A 21,030-nucleotide genomic window follows, 5' to 3' on the forward strand; every position below is an offset into this window, starting at 1 on the left:
TCACCCTCAGGATAACAATTGCTAAGTTTTTAGATGTGCATCTTTTGATTTTTGGAAAGTTTTGTGAGTTTTAACCTTTCATCACATTTTTAGTTTGCTCAGATTTTCAACAGCAGTCGCCACATTTAGAAAGATTCAAAGAACATGTATACTTAAGTCATTTTTGGTCTGTTTTTTTAATCCATGAGATGCATGAATGGAAATTATAATCTGTATGGTTTACATTTTCTTCATTGTTGATTAAAACTATAGGCAGCTGAAAGAGACAAACTATATTTTATGTATACCTTCCACAGTTCAGTTCACTTACTCATGGAGGTGTCATTGCATTTGGACAAATCCAAATATATATGCCACACGGTGCACCACATCTGCTAAGCAGATGCCTAACCAGCAGGGAAACCCAACGCCCGTATTCCACAATGAACTTTATGATGTCATTGTTTGGTGCTTGTGAGTGTGCACATGTGTTGTCCTTGAAGGTTGTCTCTGTGTATTTATACACACACAAAGTTTTACACAGCTACTCAAGCTCAACCATTAGTGATTCAGTAATTTCAATGGTTTTCTTGTGAAGAATGAAGGAGGTTTAAATATTTTCTTTATTAATGTTAATGCTTAATGAATAATTTGTATTTGCGTGATTCCATGTCATATTAGAAAACTGAATTTAAGTTATTTCTTTTTCAGACCATTACCTAAATCCGCCCGTTCCTGAAGGATAGTTTGTTTCAATCTGCCGTCCCATAAGCTGTAACACCAAGAAGTGCAACATCACATTGTGGGTGGATCTGATAACAGTCGAACAAAAAAACCCCCCCAAAACCCCCCAGAAAAATCAGAAATAAAGTTGATCAACCATGAACACCTCTCCGTCTCAAGACTCATCTCTGGAGTACCGGTCGGCAGCAGGCATGAGTGACGTGCAGTCAACAGAGTCGTGGCAGGCTGGAAGTGAGGAGGGTGTGGCAGGTCCCAGTCATCGGTGCCTGGCCTCCAGCCCTCTGTCCACATCCGACAGTCTGCAGTGCATGGCACTGGACAGTGACTTCTCCGATGTGGATGATGAGTTTGGTGTCAACCTCAAGTCGGGACACAAAGGGAGCACCAGAGAAGCAGGGCCTCTCCTTGGAGCCAATGAGGTCAGTCTGGGATGGTGGTGGTGTTGTTGCTTCTTTGTGCGCAGAAGGGGGTGGGGGTGGGGGGGAGATCTTTCTGTTGTTGGTTGCCTGAGGCATATGGTTGAGTTTAACAACCCAAAAGCCCCAAAAGTCAGATTGTTGGGTGTTGAGGCCTTCAGTAGTCCCAGCATAGTGGTGGCAAAATAAAACTATGATGAAGAGAGTGAGTCAAAAGTTTGACGGGAATTGTTCCTTTCTTGAAAATGGCATCCATTGTGGAGGTTTTTTATCTTTTCAAGTCCACATTCTTCTCAAGACAATGTCTTCAAGCGTGTGCTAAAAGAGTAGTTGTATCAGTTTTTTTCTTAGGTGGTAGATGATTATGCTTATTTCTATAGTTGCAATTTTTAGGCCATGAAATATATGATTCATTATATAATTCTACTCATTAGAGGTGGGCATTATGAACAACAGATGTCAGATTCTAAATGAATATTTATACCTTGCAACCAGAGATCCACATCGCTCCAACTTAAAAAAAATAGCTGGTTAAATGTCCCACTGCCTTTTATGGCCATTGGGGTAGCAAATACCTATAAATACATATCCACTGTGTGTAGTGCTGAGCACAGGAAGGCGGGGCCCAACCCTCTCCTTCTGCTGTTCTAACCTTCCCCACCCAAGTCAGGTAGCCAGTCACACCTGGGTGGAGTGAGGATCATAGACTGAAGTGCCTTTCCCATGGACACACTTGCAGGCTCAATTAGGGGATGGAACCCTGACCACTGGATCACAAGTCAAACACCATACTGACTCGGCCATAGTGTCTCCTAACAGCATTTTCACAATATTTTGATACAAAAGTTACATGGAAAAAAAACTGAAAGTATGATGACTGGGCTTTTTGTTTTGTTTTTGTTTTCTTTTTAAAAAAAAAATTGTTATGAATTTAAGTTGAAGTTTTGGCTGTGCCCATAAAATAGAAAATACACAACTTACACAGTTTCTTTATGAAGGAATTTGGTCATATTCACCAGTTTTCTCAAAGTGAAATGTCAGTCTACTGTAAAATTTGCTAAGCATATAAGCATATCACCCAGTAAATGATTTTGGATTGAAAATATCATTTTGAGAAGAAGAAAAAATCAGTTTGAAATCAGTCTCTTCTGCAATGTATAACTATAAGTTTTAGTCATTTACATCATCATATGATTAATATCATGTGGATTGCAATTTGCACTTCATGCTAAAATGAGCTTTTTATTTGTTTCAATCATTCTTCTTCTGCGTTCACTCGTATGCACACGAGTGGGCTTTTACGTGTATGACCGTTTTTACCCCGCCATGTAGGCAGCCATACTCCGTTTTCGGGGGTGTGCATGCTGGGTATGTTCTTGCTTCCATAACCCACCGAACGCTGACATGGATTACAGGATCTTTAACGTGCGTATTTGATCTTCTGCTTGCATATACACACGAAGGGGGTTCAGGCACTAGCAGGTCTGCACATATGTTGACCTGGGAGATCGTAAAAATCTCCACCCTTTACCCACCAGGCGCCGTCACCGTGATTCGAACCCAGGACCCTCAGATTGACAGTCCAACGCTGTAACCACTCGGCTATTGCGCCCGTCGTTTCAATCATTAAATTATGGTAAAGCATGGTTTGATATACCGTGAAGCCAGTGAAGGATTGACATGTGTATATAAAAAGAACATTGTTTGAGTGGTAAATACATAGTTACATTACCGAACTGATTTATTCATCTGATTTTATCATGGATCAGAAAAAGAAATTGTTTTTGAGAAATGAAAAGTTGATGAAATATTATTTTCAAGGCGGACTTTACTGACAGTTCATATCAAAGATCAGTGATCAGAGAATCATTTAGTCTTCTTTCAAGAATAAGCAAAATATTGAAAATATAAACAGTACTTTCATGGCCCAGGGCTGACACAGGCCAGTTCTACACCTATTTAAAAAAACAGAAAAGAAAATGGATTGAAGATATTGGAATGGGTGGAAATGGATGACGCATGGAGAGAGAGTGGTTCAGATGATTCAGGTCAAAAGGAATGCTTTAGTGTTGTTGGCAACAGCTTGTGATCTTATAAAACATCTCATAAAACTCCAGTCTCTCTGTCCTTCTGTTGTTGGTTGTTTACATTTTTTTTTTACCAGCTGTGAATAACAAAACTTTTTTTTTTTAAAGGCTACAGTTATACCATCTGAACTTGTGTAAAATTTGAGAGAGAGAGAGAGAGAGAGAGAGAGAGAGAACATGTGTGTATGTGTTCATGTGAACATTACATCGGGTTATGTGCATATATGTGTTTTCTCTTAGTAGTTCATGACTGTATCACTCAACATGAAAACTAAAAAATCATAGAACTTTACAAATGCAAAATTAGAAAATGATTATTGAATGATTTTGATAGTTCTTTGCCACTCTGAGCACTTGGTATTTTGCAGGGATGCTGCAGCCATTGTAAAAAAAATTTTCTTTAATAGTTTAAAAGAAAAATTTTCCACTAATGGGCCACAGTACAGAAGCATTACCGTATGTGTGGTAGTACTGGTATCTATCTTACTACACACACATATATATAAATTATGCGCATATACACTAATGTACACTACACACAAGCACGCACACACATGTATAGACACTCAGTGACTCTCTCTCTCTCTCTCTCTCTCTCACACACACACACACACACACACACACACACACACAAGGCAGAGGTGAAAAACCGTCTTCCAATAGAAAATCTGAAGTTGTACCGTAGTTGAGCAATGCGAACTGGTGTGATTGCAGCCCAGCTTGCTTCCAGAGGATCTGGAGGAACCGGCAGTGTCTATTCTGTCAGTGCCCAGCAAGTGTGCAGAGCAAGCAGAGGAGTTTGTGCGCAAGGTGTGTATGATAGTCAGGGGAGTTTGTGTGCAAGTTGTGTATGATAGGGGAATTTGTGTGCAAGGTGTGTATGATAGGGGAATTTGTGTGCAAGGTGTGTATGATAGTCAGGGGAGTTTGTGTGCAAGGTGTGTATGATAGGGGAATTTGTGCAAGGTGTGTATGATAGGGGAATTTGTGTGCAACGTGTGTATGATAGTCAGGGGAGTTTGTGTGCAAGGTGTGTATCCTAGTCAGGGGAGTTTGTGTGCAAGGTGTGTATCCTAGTCGGGGGAGTTTGTATGCAAGGTGTGTATGATAGGGGAGTTTGTGTGCAAGGTGTGTATGATAGTCAGGGGAGTTTGTGTGCAAGGTGTGTATCCTAGTCAGGGGAGTTTGTGTGCAAGGTGTGTATCCTAGTCGGGGGAGTTTGTATGCAAGGTGTGTATGCTGGTCAGGGGAATTTGTGTGCAAGGTGTGTATGCTGGTCAGGGGAAATAGTGTGCAAGGTGTGTATGATAGTCCGGGGAGTTTGTGTGCAAGGTGTGTATGATAGTCCGGGGAGTTTGTGTGCAAGGTGTGTATGATAGTCAGGGGAATTTGCGTGCAAGGTGTGTATGATAGTCCGGGGACTTTGTGTGCAAGGTGTGTATGCTAGTCTGGGGAATGTGTGTGCAAGGTGTGTATGCTAGTCAGTCCTGTCCCACAATGACAGGAGGCAGCTGCTGTCCTATCTGGGCGAAAAGTTGATTGTTGTGGAAAGTGACTTGCCCATGTTGCATGCCCATAAGGTAAACACACAATGTCAACAACAGCTGTGAGGGCATTAACTTAGCCATTGTATTAATTTGGTCAATGATAAATGTTTGCTGTGTAATTCCTTCTGTTTTGTTTTGACTTCGTTATTATGAAATTCTGCTTGGTCCAAGTGAATTTAGCCTGCTCTGTTGTGGGAGAACAGCTTGAAAATTGTAAACATCACATATACAAAATTCACATGCACTGGAGTGTGGTTGACAGTGGGTAGACTTGTTTTGTGTGGTACTCTGTTCCAGAGTGCATGTTTTATTGTACACTTCTTGCAACTGTTGACACTGTGTAATAATATCTTCCTGTTTTTTTCGTCAGTGAAGTTTGATAAATGTTAAGCATTATGAATTTTCTAGTCTTGAGATCATTTGTTGTTGATATGAAGCAAATTAATTTTAGCCCTGTTAAGATCACCTGTGTAAACCAGACATGTTGATGAACTAACAGAGTGTTGATGAACTAGAGGAGTGTTGATAAATTAGAAGAGTGTTGATGAACTAGAGGAGTGTTGATAAATTAGAGTGTTGATGAACTAGAGGAGTGTTGATAAATTAGAAGGGTGTTGATGAACTAGCCGTGTTAATAGACCACAAGAGTGTTGATGAACTAGCCGTGTTAATAGACCACAAGAGTGTCGGTGAACTGGCAGTGTTAATAAACTGGAAGAGTGTTGATGAGCTAGCAGTGTTAATAAACTGGAAGAGTGTTGATGAGCTAGCAGTGTTAATAAACTGGAAGAGTGTTGATGAACTGGCAGTGATAATAAACTGGAAGAGTGTTGATGAGGTAGCAGTGTTAATAAACTGGAAGAGTGTTGATGAGCTAGCAGTGTTAATAAACTGGAAGAGTGTTGATGAGCTAGCAGTGTTAATAAACTGGAAGAGTGTTGATGAGCTAGCAGTGTTGCTGAACTAGCAGAGCACAAAGTGCTGAGTGTCCGTGACGACTGTTTCAGGTGTGGGCTGCAGGCTGGAACGTGGTGCACCATCACACGCTGCCAGACTGGCTGAAAGACAATGACTTCCTGCTCCGGGGACATCGCACACCCACCAACTCCTTTATCGCTTGCTTCAAGTCCATCTTTCGCATCCACACAGAAACGGGGAACATATGGACCCACCTGTTAGGTTGGTGCTGCTCTGGTTGGGCATTGGGTTTAAATAGCCCTTTGTTTGGGTTTTGTATGGAGGCTATTCCTCCTCTTCCTTCAGCTCTGTCAAGAGTCATTGGTGGGTTTTGTATGGAGGCTATTCCTCCTCTTCCTTCAGCTCTATCAAGAGTCATTGGTGGGTTTTGTATGGAGGCTAGTCCTCCTCTTCCTCTTCCTTCAGCTCTGTCAAGAGTCATTGGTGGGTTTTGTATGGAGGCTATTCCTCCTCTTCCTCTTCCTTCAGCTCTGTCAAGAGTCATTGGTGGGTTTTGTATGGAGGCTATTCCTCCTCTTCCTTCAGCTCTATCAAGAGTCATTGGTGGGTTTTGTATGGAGGCTAGTCCTCCTCTTCCTTCAGCTCTATCAAGAGTCATTGGTGGGTTTTGTATGGAGGCTAGTCCTCCTCTTCCTCTTCCTTCAGCTCTATCAAGAGTCATTAGGGCACCACACAGAAGAACTGTTCACCAGATTCCTCCAGGTCTGTCTGTTATGTGTTAAAGCCTGGATCTCTGCTCATGGTTTTCCTGTCCATTCTGCGGTGTTGTCATCATTTTCTGTCTTCCCCTCTGTCTCCCTCCCTCAGTGTTTCTTGGAGGGTTGCTTCAGCAAGGCCATTGGGTCTTGTCACGTGGCCACACCAGCCAGCATAGCTTTCTTTCCTAAGCTGATGTCAGCAGATGTTCAGAGGTCTAACGTGCTGCTTGATGGCTTGGCACACTTGTTCATTGGTGATGTGATCAGTGTATATGATGTGTAGTATCCTGCGAGAACACCTCATTCCCATTGCTTGAATTCTTTCCAAATCACCAGTGTCCATGTCTTGTATGCATTAAATATACCAGTGCATTTAGGAGTCTTTCCTGGTGTTTGATGAGGATGTTGCTGTCCTTCCATATAGTTTTAGTTTGGACAGTACTGATGTCTTTGCTATGCTTGAGAGGATTCCTGGTTTGGGTCCTTCATTGCTGTTGATGGATGTCAGGTCTGTGAACTGCTGAACAATTCCTAGCTTCTGTCCCTGGACAGCTGCAGTGATGGTGGTGGAGTGGCTGGCCATCAACCTGGTCTTTTTGGTGCTGATTTCCATGTCATGTCTTGTTGATGTTTCATCCTGTCTTTTTATAAGCTGGGCAAGGTCTTGCTCATTACCTGCCCAGCCATCGATTTCGTCTGTGAAGTGAAGGCTCATAATTGTCCTTCCTCCAGTGCTGGCATGATCTTCAAAAGTGTCAGTCATGATGTGGTTGAGGATTATGTTGAGCAGTATGGGTGACAGACGGCAGCCCTGACAGACTCAACTGAGTTATGGAACCACTCTCAAATAGCGCCAAGGCAGTATCACTGGTGAATTCCAGTGGGCTTAGTCCTGTATCATTGGTATTCTCATTACAGCAGGGGTCATATCAATTCCTCTGGTTGTCTTCAGCATTTATACCAAACTTGGCATTCCAGTCACCATGAACTATGAGGATGTCTTTCTTGTTAACCTTGTTGATAATCTGAAACTGGGTGTAGAATTCTTCAGTCTGGTCATCACCATTGTCTGATGTTGGGGCATATGTTGGATTATATTGTATTACTCTTTTGTCACAACAGATCTCTCTGTGTGAAATTTGGGCTGCTCTCATCCGGTAGTCACTACAGTGAGAGTGCACCCCACCTCCACCCTTTTTTTCTACCATGCCTGCATGTATATTTATCATGTCAAAGTGGGTTTTTGTATTGAATTTTGTCAGGGACAACCCCTTTGTTGTCTTGGATTCTTTTACATGTGTAAATTACATGCTGCACATGGGATCCCATTTTATCATTTCATCCAAGTGAGACTATGATGCTGCATGGTTTCACTCTTAAGCATATGGCCATGATCCTGCTGGAAACTGGATAGCATTTGAGTACTGTGTTATGTTCTTGATGACCAACACCCCTCTCCATGTACATGTGTGCCTCTTCTCCACTGTAGTTCTAGACATGTTCTTCTTCTGTCTGTATTTCTCTCTTATTTTTCCATCTAGCTTCACAGAGGCTGAGGATGGGTCAGGTGTAGCTGTCCATCAGTGGACAGTTCTAGTTGTCCAACCTGTCTGAGTGTTTGTGTATTTGATCATGTGGCTAATGTGATGGTGTTCCTTCCACAGATATTCTGTTGGGGGTAAACCTGCCCAGAAAATGTGATCTGGAGAGGGAAGGGCTACGCCAGGTTTGACTTTCCAAAGACACAGAGCATCTTGAAGGAGAATAGTGAGACCATACTGGATGGGTCGCAGCCTGGATTAACAATGACCGTGCCATCTGGTCATGATTACCAGGACAACCATGTAAAATTTGCTACTGGGGGACAGCCACAGAATATCCAGAATTGAAACCTTGTCAGTACTGAAGGATTAGAACAGTGTCAGTTTTCTAACCTTTCATCTTGCCCATCACTTCAGGGTTCATTCAGTTTTTGTGCCAAGTCTTTTAAAGTCTTTGAAAAAATGTCCAAGGTTTGGAAGTGTTTTGAATTTTGGCTCTGTATATTATTAAATAAAACACAGATTGATATATGGTAATTGGCATCTGCCAGAAAGAAAGATTAAAGCATAGCAGTGAAATGTACCACCTGAATTGGAATTAACAGATTAATGATAAACAGCAATTATAGTAAATGATAATGAAAATAGTGATTATGATAGATAATGATAATAATGATTATTCCAAAAGATTTTTTCTCAACTGAAATCATGGTCATCTATCAAACAGATAACAATTCATGTAAGGGGCATAACTCAGGACTCAAAATACAGTGCCATTCCTCATGCAACACCAGAAAAGTTTGGCCTTTGATGTTTTAAGCTTTTCTATTAAAAAAAGAAAAAAGAAGTGCTTTTTAATTTTGTCATTAAAAAGCAATATAAACCCTGTATCACCTTCACAGTATTTTGCTGCCGGTGAAGGCATAGTCCCTCCATCTTTTTAGAGGGAAATTGACTCTCCATTGAATTATTTCCGAATAAAAAAAAAATATATATATTGTTGATAAATATTTTGAATTATTTCTGATTTTTAGATATCAACATTTATGTATGTATCTCTAATATATTAAGAGGGTTTACTCTATAAATCATTTTCATCAGTTATTAAATGATGAATGATTTTGTTTTCATCCACAACCTGGGATTTACGATTTGATCAGACCTGGTGGGAAAAGAAAGGGAGGTAATTGGCAGTACCTGGTGACCCATTGTATCGCTCAGATCTTCCTTTTTATTTTGTACTTGCGTGAGTTAGGATCTTTTGCAGATTTCTCATTCAGGATTCAGGGTATGACTACGATTCTGTTCACTTACAGTCTAGGTCTGGGCTGGTTGCAGAAGTGATAACATTCAGAAGTGATTGACAGTGATGTTGTTTGGTTCCAGGAATGATTGCCTTTCTGGGAATCGCTGTGTACTTCTTGACTCGTCCGACCATCGAGGTTCAGTGGCAGGAGAAGGCCGTGTTCTCAGCGTTCTTCGTGGGGGCCATTCTGTGCCTGGGCTTCTCCTGGATCTTCCACACCGTCTACTGCCACTCGGAGCGTGTCGGCCGCTTCTTCAACAAGTGAGCTCTCTCTGCTGGCTGGGCCGGCCTGTCCTTGTCTGTTGTGTTTCTGGTGGTGGTGGTGTTTTTTTTAAAGAAATATTTTGTTTCTTTATATTTTTTATTGTTTGCTTTTTCATTTCTGCTTGTTAGGTTGTTTTCATTGACAGTATTTATTGCTGAAATAATATGGAGTGTGATTGTGAGAGACAGAGATATGGGAAATGGGAGAAGGGAGGGAAAGGTGTGGGATTGTCCTGTTGACCAAAGGGTCCTTTGATGATGTGATGACGTCATGTTTCAGGCTGGACTACCGTGGGATTGCCCTGAATAGGATCCTTTAGATGATGTGCCATGTTATGTTTCAGGCTGGTAGATGATGTTCCATGTGATGTTTCAGGCTGGTAGATGATGTTCCATGTGATGTTTCAGGCTGGTAGATGATGTGCCATTTTATGTTTCAGGGTGGTAGATGATGTGCCATTTTTTGTTTCAGGGTGGTAGATGATGTGCCATTTTTTGTTTCAGGCTGGTAGGTGTGCCATTTTATGTTTCAGGCTGGACTACTGTGGGATTGCACTAATAGGATCCTTTAGATGATGGCTTACTTAATTCCCACCAGTCAGCTTATAGACGTGGTCATAGTTGCGAAACAGCCCTTCTTAGAATAGTGAATGATTTGCTTTCGGGATTTGATGAGGATAAGATATCTGTTCTCGCTCTCTTAGATTTGTCAGCAGCTTTTGACACTATCGACCACTCTATCCTCTTGAACAGACTTAAAACTTCCTTTGGTATTCGTGACACTGCACTAGCATGGATCACGTCTTACCTGTCAGATCGTACACAGAAAGTGTGTGTAAATGGTACATACTCTAGAGTATCTGCCTTGAAATATGGTGTCCCACAAGGGTCCGTCCTAGGTCCTGTTCTTTTCGTGCTGTATGCGGCTCCTGTGTCGGATGTCATCAGTCATCATGCGATGTCGCATGAGAGCTTTGCTGATGACACACAACTTTATCAGTCGGCTTCCATAGCTGAATTTGATGCACTGGTGACTCAAACACAGGAGTGCATTGCTGGCCTAAAGGACTGGATGACTCTCAACAAGCTGCAATTAAATGATGATAAGACTGAATTGATGATAACCTGTCCAAAGAAGTTTCGTCAACATCCTTCCTTTCCTGACTCTGTTCTGATCAATAGCACACCTGTTTCACTTTCTCCCTCTGTTCGCAGTCTTGGTGTAATCCTGGACCAGTCTCTTTCCTTCCAACAGCACATTTCGAATATCTGTAAAGTTGCCTATTTGGAACTGCGTAGAATCAGCTCTATCCGCCACTATCTCTCAACCGATGCAACCAAGACACTTGTATGCTCTCTGGTTCTCTCAAGATTGGATTACTGCAACTCTCTTTTGGCCGGCCTTCCCAAATACCTGTTAGACAGACTCCAACGAATTCAGAATAACGCTGCCAGACTCATTTGCAGAGCTTCTAAATTTGACCATGTTTCTCCTCTCCTTCAGTCTCTTCACTGGTTGCCTGTTTCTGATCGAATAGACTATAAGCTATCCACTCTGACCTTTTCTGCAGTCAACGGATCTGGCCCCAAGTATCTTTCTGAACTCATCCATATCTATACCCCGTCTCGCCAGCTCCGTTCTTCCTCTGATACTCGACTTCTCAGGATACCTCACGTCAGAAGTAAGACCTATGGACACAGATCATTTTCTTTTCAATCGCCAAAGACGTGGAACAAGCTCCCTGATAACCTCCGTCATTCTGATTCCCTCGCATCTTTTAAATCTCGTCTCAAAACTCACCTTTTCCCTCAGCAATAAGTTCAATTGTGGCAGGTCCACAACTACATGCATGTATATGAATGTGTATTGTGTGTGCGTGTGTTTATGTAAGTTTGTGCCTGCCTATGTGTGCGTATTTGTTAGGGTAGCTGTTAGATACACATGTATGTTAAATGTATGTATGCAGTGTGTGTGTGTGTGCGTGCGTGCGTGTGTGTGTGTGCGCGTGCGTGCGTGCGTGCGCGCGTGTGTGTGTGTGTGTGTGGTCACATTTTGGTGTGTGTATGTAACATAGATATAATGTTTTATGTTATCAAAAGCGTTTTTGTAAAGCACCTAGAGCAGATTTCTGGATAGTGTGCTATATAAGTATCCATTATTATTATTATTATTATGATGTGCCATGTGATGTTTCAGGCTGGACTACTGTGGGATTGCCCTGCTGACCATTGGGTCGTTTGTTCCCTGGCTGTACTACAGCTTCTACTGTCGCCTGGAGCCCAAGATCACCTACCTGACCCTCATTTTTGTGCTGGGCTCTCTGTGCATTGTGGTGTCCATGTGGGACAAGTTTGCCCAGCCCCAGTACCGGCCTGTCAGGGCAGGTGGGTACATGTCTGTCTGTGTGCATTGTGGTGTCCATGTGGGACAAGTTTGCCCAGCCCCAGTACCGGCCTGTCAGGGCAGGTGGGTACATGTCTGTCTGTGTGTGCTTTTATCCTCACATCACTGTCGCAGCTGGGCAGTACTGGAATGTCTTACTCTCTGTGTCAAATACCTAAATGACTCTGTGTGTGTGTGTGTGCGTGTGTGTGTTTGTGAATGACTTGGATTGACATGTGATATCAGTAATAAGACTGTCAAGCTTCTGCTCTCCCTTCTCTCTCAGTTCTTCTCTGGACTCCCAGAAAAACGGAGGTTTTCTGACCTTGTGGGCTGCAACTCTTGTATTCATTTGCCTAGAACAATGAAAAACTTATATGCTGGCAAGGTGTTGTAGTGTTAGCAGTAGAATAGTCACTCTGCTGGGGTATAACCTGGGTTATGAAATTGTGAAACTTCTGCTCTCTGTCTTTTCCTAAACTCTGTCTTGATAAGTTGACTCCTACTCCAACCAAAAAAAAAAAAGAAGAAAGATTTAAGTGAATGAGTCAAGAGAGGGATATGTGCTTGACAGTTTCTTTTTGAAAAAAACATTTTTGGTGTCATATACTGTACCATGTCAAACTGATGCAAACTAGGCCTATGGTTTGCTCTGTTTGGCCAAATTTCGCGCGGCTAACAGTGAAAAGACATTTTTACCATGAACTTTACAATGCTTTGAGGCTAAGTGGGGTGATACCTTCCAGTATGTGGTCTGTGACAGTTTGTGCTGTGTGTTGGCTACAGGCATGTTTATAGCTCTGTGTCACGTGACCGGTCGAGGTTGAGGACCCACCTACAACCCGACAGGCCCTGCGCAATCTAATAACAGAAAATTTAAGAAAAAAATGGGTCTCCGGATCCTCGCACGCTCAATTAAATGCAGCCAACACCAAGAATTTATACACAATACCACACTTTATTCACTCACTCACACGGATATATTGACAACCAAAACAGCAGTGGGGCCTAACTATTTCCCTTAATCCCCCCTCCACTCCCCAAACTTACTAACCCGCTAATTCGAATCGCCACATCATAAGTGGGAATGAGGGAAAAATAAATGAGTAAATCACATTCGCTCGAACACGTACGCTCACCCCTCTTATGCACTGCTCTCACACATACACACGCATCCTCTACCGTCCATGTACGACTCGCATTAGTTCCGAACACACAGGTCCTTGTCAGAAACAACGCACGATGCAGGCGACCACTGGGAGTTCTAGTCTTTCTGTAGACAGGGGGGGTGTAAAGCGGCGATTGTTATATACGTCGGGGACACCCCTGTGACAGTCTCAGGGTATCACGGGTGCAGGGAAGGATGTGGATGTCCAGGACAACGGCGGACCACTCTTCAGAGCTGTAAAAAGACTCGAGTCAAGAGTCAAGCAAAAATAAAAAAAACAAAAAACAGTACATGTGCTAAAGCAGACACACAGAGGGGTTTCGCACACACTCACATGTACAGCTGAACGCCTTAATACAACCGTAAAAAACAAAACAAAAACAATAACAGAATGTGTGCACACAGATATACATAAATCAGAATCCACAAGGATTAGCAGGGGCACACTGCACTGAAATTAAAGTATGTATCTCGAATGCAATAATAACACCACCACCAAAAACCTGAAATATATGTCAACGGTCGCTCCCTGTCTATAGAAAAATAACAACAAAACTAGCATTCTTCACCCTTCTAACCTGACTCACCTCAAGAGCTCGTGAAAAAAAATAATACGGGAGATTAAATCCCTGGAACTAGGACGTAATTCCAGACCTCCTGGTCGGACATGGACCCAGGAAATGTAGTGGCACTGGAGGCCCCAAACCCGAACTGAATCGGTAAAAAAAAACAACCCCTCACTCCAAAACGAATGGAGCAGGAACAGCCCCACACAGTGACTAGTGCGGCGTTGACGACCGTTGGTCCCTCGCTTCTTCCGGAATAATCCCAGTCCCACAATTCCTTGCTGCGATACATGCTTCCATTTCCGCCCCAGTTCTCCACCACAAAGTCGTTGGACAACGAGTTCGTGTTTAGAGTCAAGCTGAAGTGAAACTCTTTGCCGTCGGCGCGAAGCCCGCAAAACACACTGTTCTTCCCCAGTTGATCTGACCCGTCGAGGTAGATTCCGTATGAATTGTCCTTACCAAACTTGTAGTTGAGCTAAACAACCGGCAGATATGCATGCACGAGAAAAAGAAAACATCAACCTGAGCTGACTAGAGGGAGGGAAGGAGCACACGCTCATATGCACGCACGCATAGAAATAAAGAAAGAAAGAAAGAGGGGAACAAGAAAAAACAAAGCAAACAGCGAAAATCATGACGTATTCGAGGGGTCAAGTTGACCCAAATTCCTTCTTTTTTTTTTTCAACGCTACACTGTCGCACGCGACACTCTGAGGCCGAGTGGGGTGATACCTTCCAGTATGTGATCTGTGACAGTTTGTGCTGTGTGTTGGCTACAGGCATGTTTATAGCTCTGAGGCTGAGTGGGGTGATACCTTCCAGTATGTGATCTGTGACAGTTTGTGCTGTGTGTTGGCTACAGGCATGTTTATAGCTCTGAGGCTGAGTGGGGTGATACCTTCCAGTATGTGATCTGTGACACTGTGTGTTGGTTACAGGCATGTTCATAGCTCTGGGGCTGAGTGGGGTGATACCAGCCTTCCACTATGTGATCACGGACGGGTTTTGGCATGCCGTCAACAAGGCAGCTCTGGGCTGGCTAGTGCTCATGGGTTTCCTCTACATCTCTGGCGCCGTTATCTACGCTGCCCGCATCCCTGAACGCATCTTCCCTGGGAAGTTTGACATCTGGGTAGGTGGGGCTGGGGTGTCGGTGTGGGTCTCTTCCTTTTTTTTCTGGTCAGGTTTTAATGGGGGAATGTATTTGTGATAAGGTTATGGTTATTATGGATCACACACACACTCATTCCATATGCACACACACACAGCCACCACCACCAATTGAAATAGGAAAGAGCTGTTGAGGTTTTTTTGTTTTCAGATATCAGTGTTTGTCTGCTGAACACTGGGATAAAACACAATTTAACATCTCTTTTCTTTTCTCCATTTCATTAGTTCCAGAGCCATCAGATCTTCCATGTCTTTGTGCTGGCTGCCGCCTTTGTCCACTACCACGGTATCTCGGAGATCGCCAACTACCGCCTGACACTGGGGGACTGCTTGGAGGCAGAGCTGTCGTAAATGGCCAACCTGGAACCGGCACCTTGACCCTCTGCTGTCCTCATGTTACTGAGTGCTGTGTAGGTCTTTCATGCATGCACCTGTGTGCACATGCACCCACGCAAACTACACAAACATGCACACACACACACAAAGAGTGCAAATGTAATTTACACCTACATCTCATGCCCTGCCTTAAAAATGTTATTTTCTTCACCGATAATTGTTGTATATTATGCTTGACCTTGAAATGTGCATATTCTGTATTTCTGACTTTCAAGTTCAAGATGGCATAAAGTTTGGGTGGAAGTACAAGTTCCACGAATTGCTTGTTGAAGGCAGTGGATCGGTAATGATGGTCATGTCTGCCAGAACTCGTCTGTCACATTTTTGGAAACCAGGATTCAGATGTCGGACGTTTTGGGTTTTCTGATGACCAAGGTTAAGGATTACAAATAATCCATTGCCATAAGTTTTGGTGAAGATTGGTCTTTTTTTGGTTTGTGATGTGAATGCAGGGGCAGTTTGTGTTTTGGCTCCCTTTTTTCACTGAGGATGTCCACAACTTTGTGCTGTGCAGGAGTGAAACATGGTTCTGATGCTGATAACAGCACTGCTCTTTGTGGGGAAAATTGCTCCTTGTTGGTCTCTACAAACTTACACTTGTAAAACAAATCAAACTGAAAAAAAAGAAAAATTATATATACACATAATCGATTTTAAACTGCATGAGGGCACAACATTCGTTGTAAACATGCCTTGGAAAAAGAAAAAAAAATCAATGCGTGCTTGGCAAAAAAAAAAAAATATTCAAGAAAAGCAAGGAATTGCTGTAGAGAGTTGAACAAGGGTGCAGATCTTTTTCTTTTTCAAGTGGCAAAAGTTATGCAAACAAATATCAGATATAAACATTCATTTGAAACGGTATTTTTTGGGGGGGGGGGGGATGTTGATCTTAATGACTGGAGAAGACCGTCAATGTGATTCATAAGAAGTCTTGTTTCCAGTGATCATTCAAGGTGAACACTTTTTTTTTCTCTTGTCACTTTGACTTAACGTTAAGTACATGTTTATTTCTAATGTTCGTAAACACTAGAGAAAGGTAGTCTGGTGGAAAATCTGCACCCATCTTGTTCATTGATCAAACTCTTCAAACTGATTGTTTTTTTTGTACAGATGAGCTCTTTTTGCGTTGATGGAACTTTTTGAGTTAATGGCAGGTTGGAAACGATGTCAATACTCGTTATGTACGCAGACTGTTTTGATACCTAGTCTCCCTTGTCCCCCCTCCCCCACCCCTCCCCTTCTCCAATGTAGCCCTCTGAAAGATATCCATGTTGATGCATGAAAAATGTTTTTCACTGTACAAACGGACATGTGGTCTTTCTCAGAGTGTAGACAAGTATCTGACTAATTCAAGTTGCAGTCTGAAGGATCTGACAAAGTCATACGCAGAGTAGTACACTGTACTGTTGTACCAATGCATAGACAATTTGTGATATATATAAATATGCCTTATATCAGACATGGTATAAAGTAAGATTTATGTCATGGTATCTGTATCTTAGCCATGTCCTATCAAATAAAGTAATCAGCGATAGTATTTAATCTTGTTTATTATTAGATGTTCATGGACATTCCTTTGTGCGTGCTGTGTTTGTGTGGGTAGAGTGATTTGGATGTATCCCAACTCGCGGTAGATGTCACCGTTGTACATAAAAATAAACAGAAACCTTTGGCAGGGTATTCTCCACTAGTGTGTTAGCACAGCGTCTTGTGGTTGTGTTCCATCCTGTTGTCTCCTCTCTTGGAGTTTGAATGGTTTGTTTTTTTGTTGTGTGTGTTTTTTTTTCCTTGTTTTTTTTTTCTTTTCTTTTAATATCTTGACTGAATCATAGATTGTTTCTTGTGCAATGAATTGTCAGATTATTTTTGTGCACTGCTCTCTTTTTGATTTGATTTTCTATATTTATATTTGTTTTTCTTTCTTTCTGTTGCTTTCCTTTTTTGTCTTCTTTCTTTTCTTTCTTCATTAAAACTTTTTTCTTTTTCATTTGTTTGGTTTTTTGAGGGTTCTGCCGTGTAAACAGGAGGACTGTTGACATGTAGGCCAAGTGCTGGACTCACTGCCAGACATTTCTTTCTTAATGCGGGGGATTTGGAGATTGTGGGTTGAAAGATTTTCATTTATTTCTTTACATATTTATTTAAGTTATTTTGTGAGCATGGGGGGGGGGGGGGGGGGGGGGTCATACCTGGTTATAAGTCAGTCTGGACTTCATTGAATGATCTCAAAGTCGTAATGTGGAAAGAGAAGACAGCAAAGATGAAGATGTTAACTCGTGACATGCCATAAGAAATAGTGTGTTCAGTTGTTGAAAAGCAGAGATGCTTGCCCACAGTTTACTCAGAGGGGCTCAAATTTGTTTGTGATTTATGTGTGTGTGTGTGTGGAGATAGACTTCACACAAAAGCTTATGCAACGTTTGAGCACAGTATAAGCTTTAAGCTTGTTGATGCTCTTTTGTCTTTGTATTGTAATCATGTGTACTGTTGAAGAATTAAAGATTAAAACCAGCACTCTAGCTCGTTTTCATAGTTATAAATTACAGCGGTTACATTTTGATGTTAATTGGAATGGGTACTGCAGTGTTATCACATTCAGTGCTATTAAACCTTTTTTTGGTAAAATTTCTTGTTTGATCCTTGATGAAAATTTCAACTGTCAACAAATACAGGCGTTTCGCAATGAGGGGGTAACCAGATGGTGTATGTGCTATTATAATTACATATATACATATATGTGTGTGTGTGTGTACATGCTCTCTGCTTTTATGGTTAGCTGAACATCACTTATTTTGGCAATGAGCTCTGAGTCTGCCATTCATATAGAAGAAAAAAGTAATGACTTCTTTTTGGTGGCAAAATGTTTGACTTGACATCTTGATGGAAATCTTCATCTCCAGAAGAGGAAATCTCAGGGGCTCAGGAAATATGTCTACTGATTCCTTTTTAACACAGACATTGGGTATTGATTATGAAAATGAGTTACCTCCCATCTACCACTGAGTGCTTGATTCGTGAAACACAAAATGACGCCCATTGTATCATACATAAACATTGCTGTATTATATTATGATTTTAAGGAAGGTTCTGAAATTGGATGGAAATTTATGATTCATCTGTTATTTCTCACAAGTATATGTAAACACCAAACATGGAGTATAATACAAACTCCTCCTATTCATCTGTTATTTCTCTGCTTGGACTTACTCCCTTTTCAGAATCAAGATTTTTTGCCACAAACAAATGAGGTCTAGTTGCCTTCAAACATAGTATCTTTGGATGAGAATGGTTTAAAAGCTTCCTTTATATATATATTTTTTTTTATTTAAATGGAACGCATAGTTTTGTACAAAATAGGAAAGAGTTGCTTCTTTCTTTTAAAATGACACATTGTTGGGCTTTATTTATTATTAAAAGTAAATCTGTACAGTGAAATGCAGTTTGATTCTGTCCAGGCTATTTTAAAGGGAAAATACAAAATATATGGGGATTGACTGTTTTGAGTTCCTCTTCTGTCACAACTGATAGTCTGCATGCCTCAGTGCATTGTCATCAATTGTTCATCCATAAAAAGAACCAAAACAAAACCATATATATACATGGAGAGATAGAAAGTTCAAAAGTGTTCACAAACATAGTTTTCTCTTTATCTTTCCTGATGAAAATAGGGCTTGCCAGTGGATCCTTCTAACGGATCTTTTGCTGGTTTGTTACCTCTGAATACACAAGGGCCAGAAACTCCATGGATCCCACCCATATTCCTCTCTTTTTTTTTTCCACTCCTTTGTTCGCCCCCCAACCCCCACCCCACACCTTCACCCCTCCCCAGCCCCTCCCCTGCACCCCTCCCCATCCTTGGCAAGTGGACCATCCCATGTCTGTGATCGTTTCCTGGCTTCTTTTTGGGGGGATTATTTTGTTTTGTTTTGGTTTGGTTTCCCCTTTGTCCATATTTGGACTATAGCTGAGTTGGCTAGAGTCCTTTTATGTGTTTTATTTACCAAACCAAGATGTAAACTACAGATGTACATACATTAGGATAGTTGCCGTTGATCTCAGCAGTACACTGTCAGGAGACATCTTACTTCTCATTCTTATAATGGAATATGGATAAAAATCATAAGTTACCAAAACAAGCTTATTTGTTTGGGAATGTTTGTGGAGTTTGATGGTAACACTTCCAAGATTCCAATATTTGCACACAATAGGTGAAGTTTGGAGACCAGTAAACAGTAACTGTGTAGAAACCATACCCCCTCCGAACATTTGGGGATGAAAGGGCTCCCACTTACCAGTGAATCCACGGATACCGGTGAAAAGTAAATATGAGATTCAGCAAAAGAGAAAAAAATTATCAGCGAAATCAAAATTTCAGCGAGTGACAGCTGCAAGAGCAGCTGAACCAATTAAGTCTTATTTGATTAGAGTTAGAGTGATATCTGGAAATATTGTTACGTGAGACACTACTGAAGCTGTGAAGGTGAAAACTGAGAAGTGCTAGCATGTATCAAGGCCTTTCTCATCCCTGTGGACATAAGATTGGAGGTGCGCTGTGTGAATTGTAGTTTTGTGAGAATGGCAGTAAAGTGCTACAAAAGTGCTCTGATTTGCGGCAGATTGCACCTTTTTGAATGTAAATTTCTAAAATAGATCAGGGGGGAAGCATTCCCCTGGACCTTAGAATTTCAGGGATTTTTTTTTATTTTCCTCAGTGGGAGCCATGGTGAAGTCAGAGATGTGCTGTGAACTAAAGTGTGGGAAAACAGCTTGTGTGTGTGTTGGAAAAACATCTTCAGTTACCTCTTTGTGTGTGTGTGTGTGTGTGTGTGCATGTGTGTGTGAGTTTGTTAGGAATAAAAAAAAAAAAAAGACTTGGCACTGAGTGAGCTTCTTTTCGTGACTTTGCCCCCACACACTGCAGTCTCTTTATACTGCCCCCCACCCACCCTCCCCCTCCCACACCACACAGCCATTTGTCCACCCCCAAAAGTCACGGCTTTTTTATACAGTAAAATCCTAAAGCACGTGTGAGAGGGTTGTAGGGACTGTTGTGTTCTCCGTCAAGAACCAAGAACACAATCCAGCATTTCATCCTTTTACCCCGGTTGGTTACATACAGCAACTTGAAATTAAAATGGTAAACAGCAATAATTTAAGCAATGAAATTGGTTCTAAAAACATAAACAGTGATCATATCATGTTGTAATTTTTCCCATTGTGATGAGCTTCCCCAAAAGCCACAAGTCTGTGAACCTGACCTGATGGTTAGGACCCAAGCAGATGTTTTTCTTGTCCTTTTTTCTTTTTTTTTTCTTTTGTCACAAAACTTTTTTTTACATCTACACACTTTTTAGGCTATAAGGAGCCCAGTGTTCCTGGTTTGGTTGGGAGAAAAAGCGGTTGGCTGAAAGTATAGATGGATTATTGACTGTTAAAAAATATTAATAAAGATGAGTCAATATATTGCCAATCGCAGAACTGTGTCATTACTTGTAATATCGCTTCACAAATAGAAAATGTTCTTCATCTTTTGATTTTTGACTCATGCACAAGAATTCTGACTATTTTTGTTTTGTTTTTATAGGGATTCTGAAAATTTCACAGTGTGTTCTTGGCATCTGTACCTCAGACTGGATTGAAGCCTGCTCTCTTTTATGTGTGTAGGTCTTAGTCATGTTATATCACATAAGCTTTCATTATCAGTTAGTGCCAAAACAACAAAAAAACCCAACAGTTTTTGACAAGATTATGTGTGAGGATAGTTAAGAATCTAGTCAGGTTACA

General features: G+C 41.5%; 1 protein-coding gene across 2 annotated transcripts in view; it reads left to right on the forward strand.

Annotated features, from left to right (window-relative positions):
* LOC143284884 (adiponectin receptor protein-like) overlaps positions 1-15,800 on the forward strand; it is an 18,137-nt gene extending 2,337 nt beyond the window's left edge. For both annotated transcript variants that reach the window (XM_076591998.1, XM_076592000.1), the window contains 7 exons: positions 691-1,142; positions 3,941-4,036; positions 5,781-5,952; positions 9,377-9,557; positions 11,758-11,945; positions 14,619-14,812; positions 15,076-15,800. In XM_076591998.1, the coding sequence (XP_076448113.1) occupies positions 861-1,142; positions 3,941-4,036; positions 5,781-5,952; positions 9,377-9,557; positions 11,758-11,945; positions 14,619-14,812; positions 15,076-15,201 (1,239 nt within the window). In that variant the 5' untranslated portion in view covers positions 691-860 and the 3' untranslated portion in view covers positions 15,202-15,800. The remainder of the gene's footprint in view (positions 1-690; positions 1,143-3,940; positions 4,037-5,780; positions 5,953-9,376; positions 9,558-11,757; positions 11,946-14,618; positions 14,813-15,075) is intronic.
* Positions 15,801-21,030: the final 5,230 nt, after the last annotated feature.

The sequence above is a fragment of the Babylonia areolata genome, chromosome 8 (genome assembly GCF_041734735.1).
Source record: "Babylonia areolata isolate BAREFJ2019XMU chromosome 8, ASM4173473v1, whole genome shotgun sequence".
Taxonomy (NCBI): Eukaryota; Metazoa; Mollusca; class Gastropoda; order Neogastropoda; family Buccinidae; genus Babylonia; species Babylonia areolata.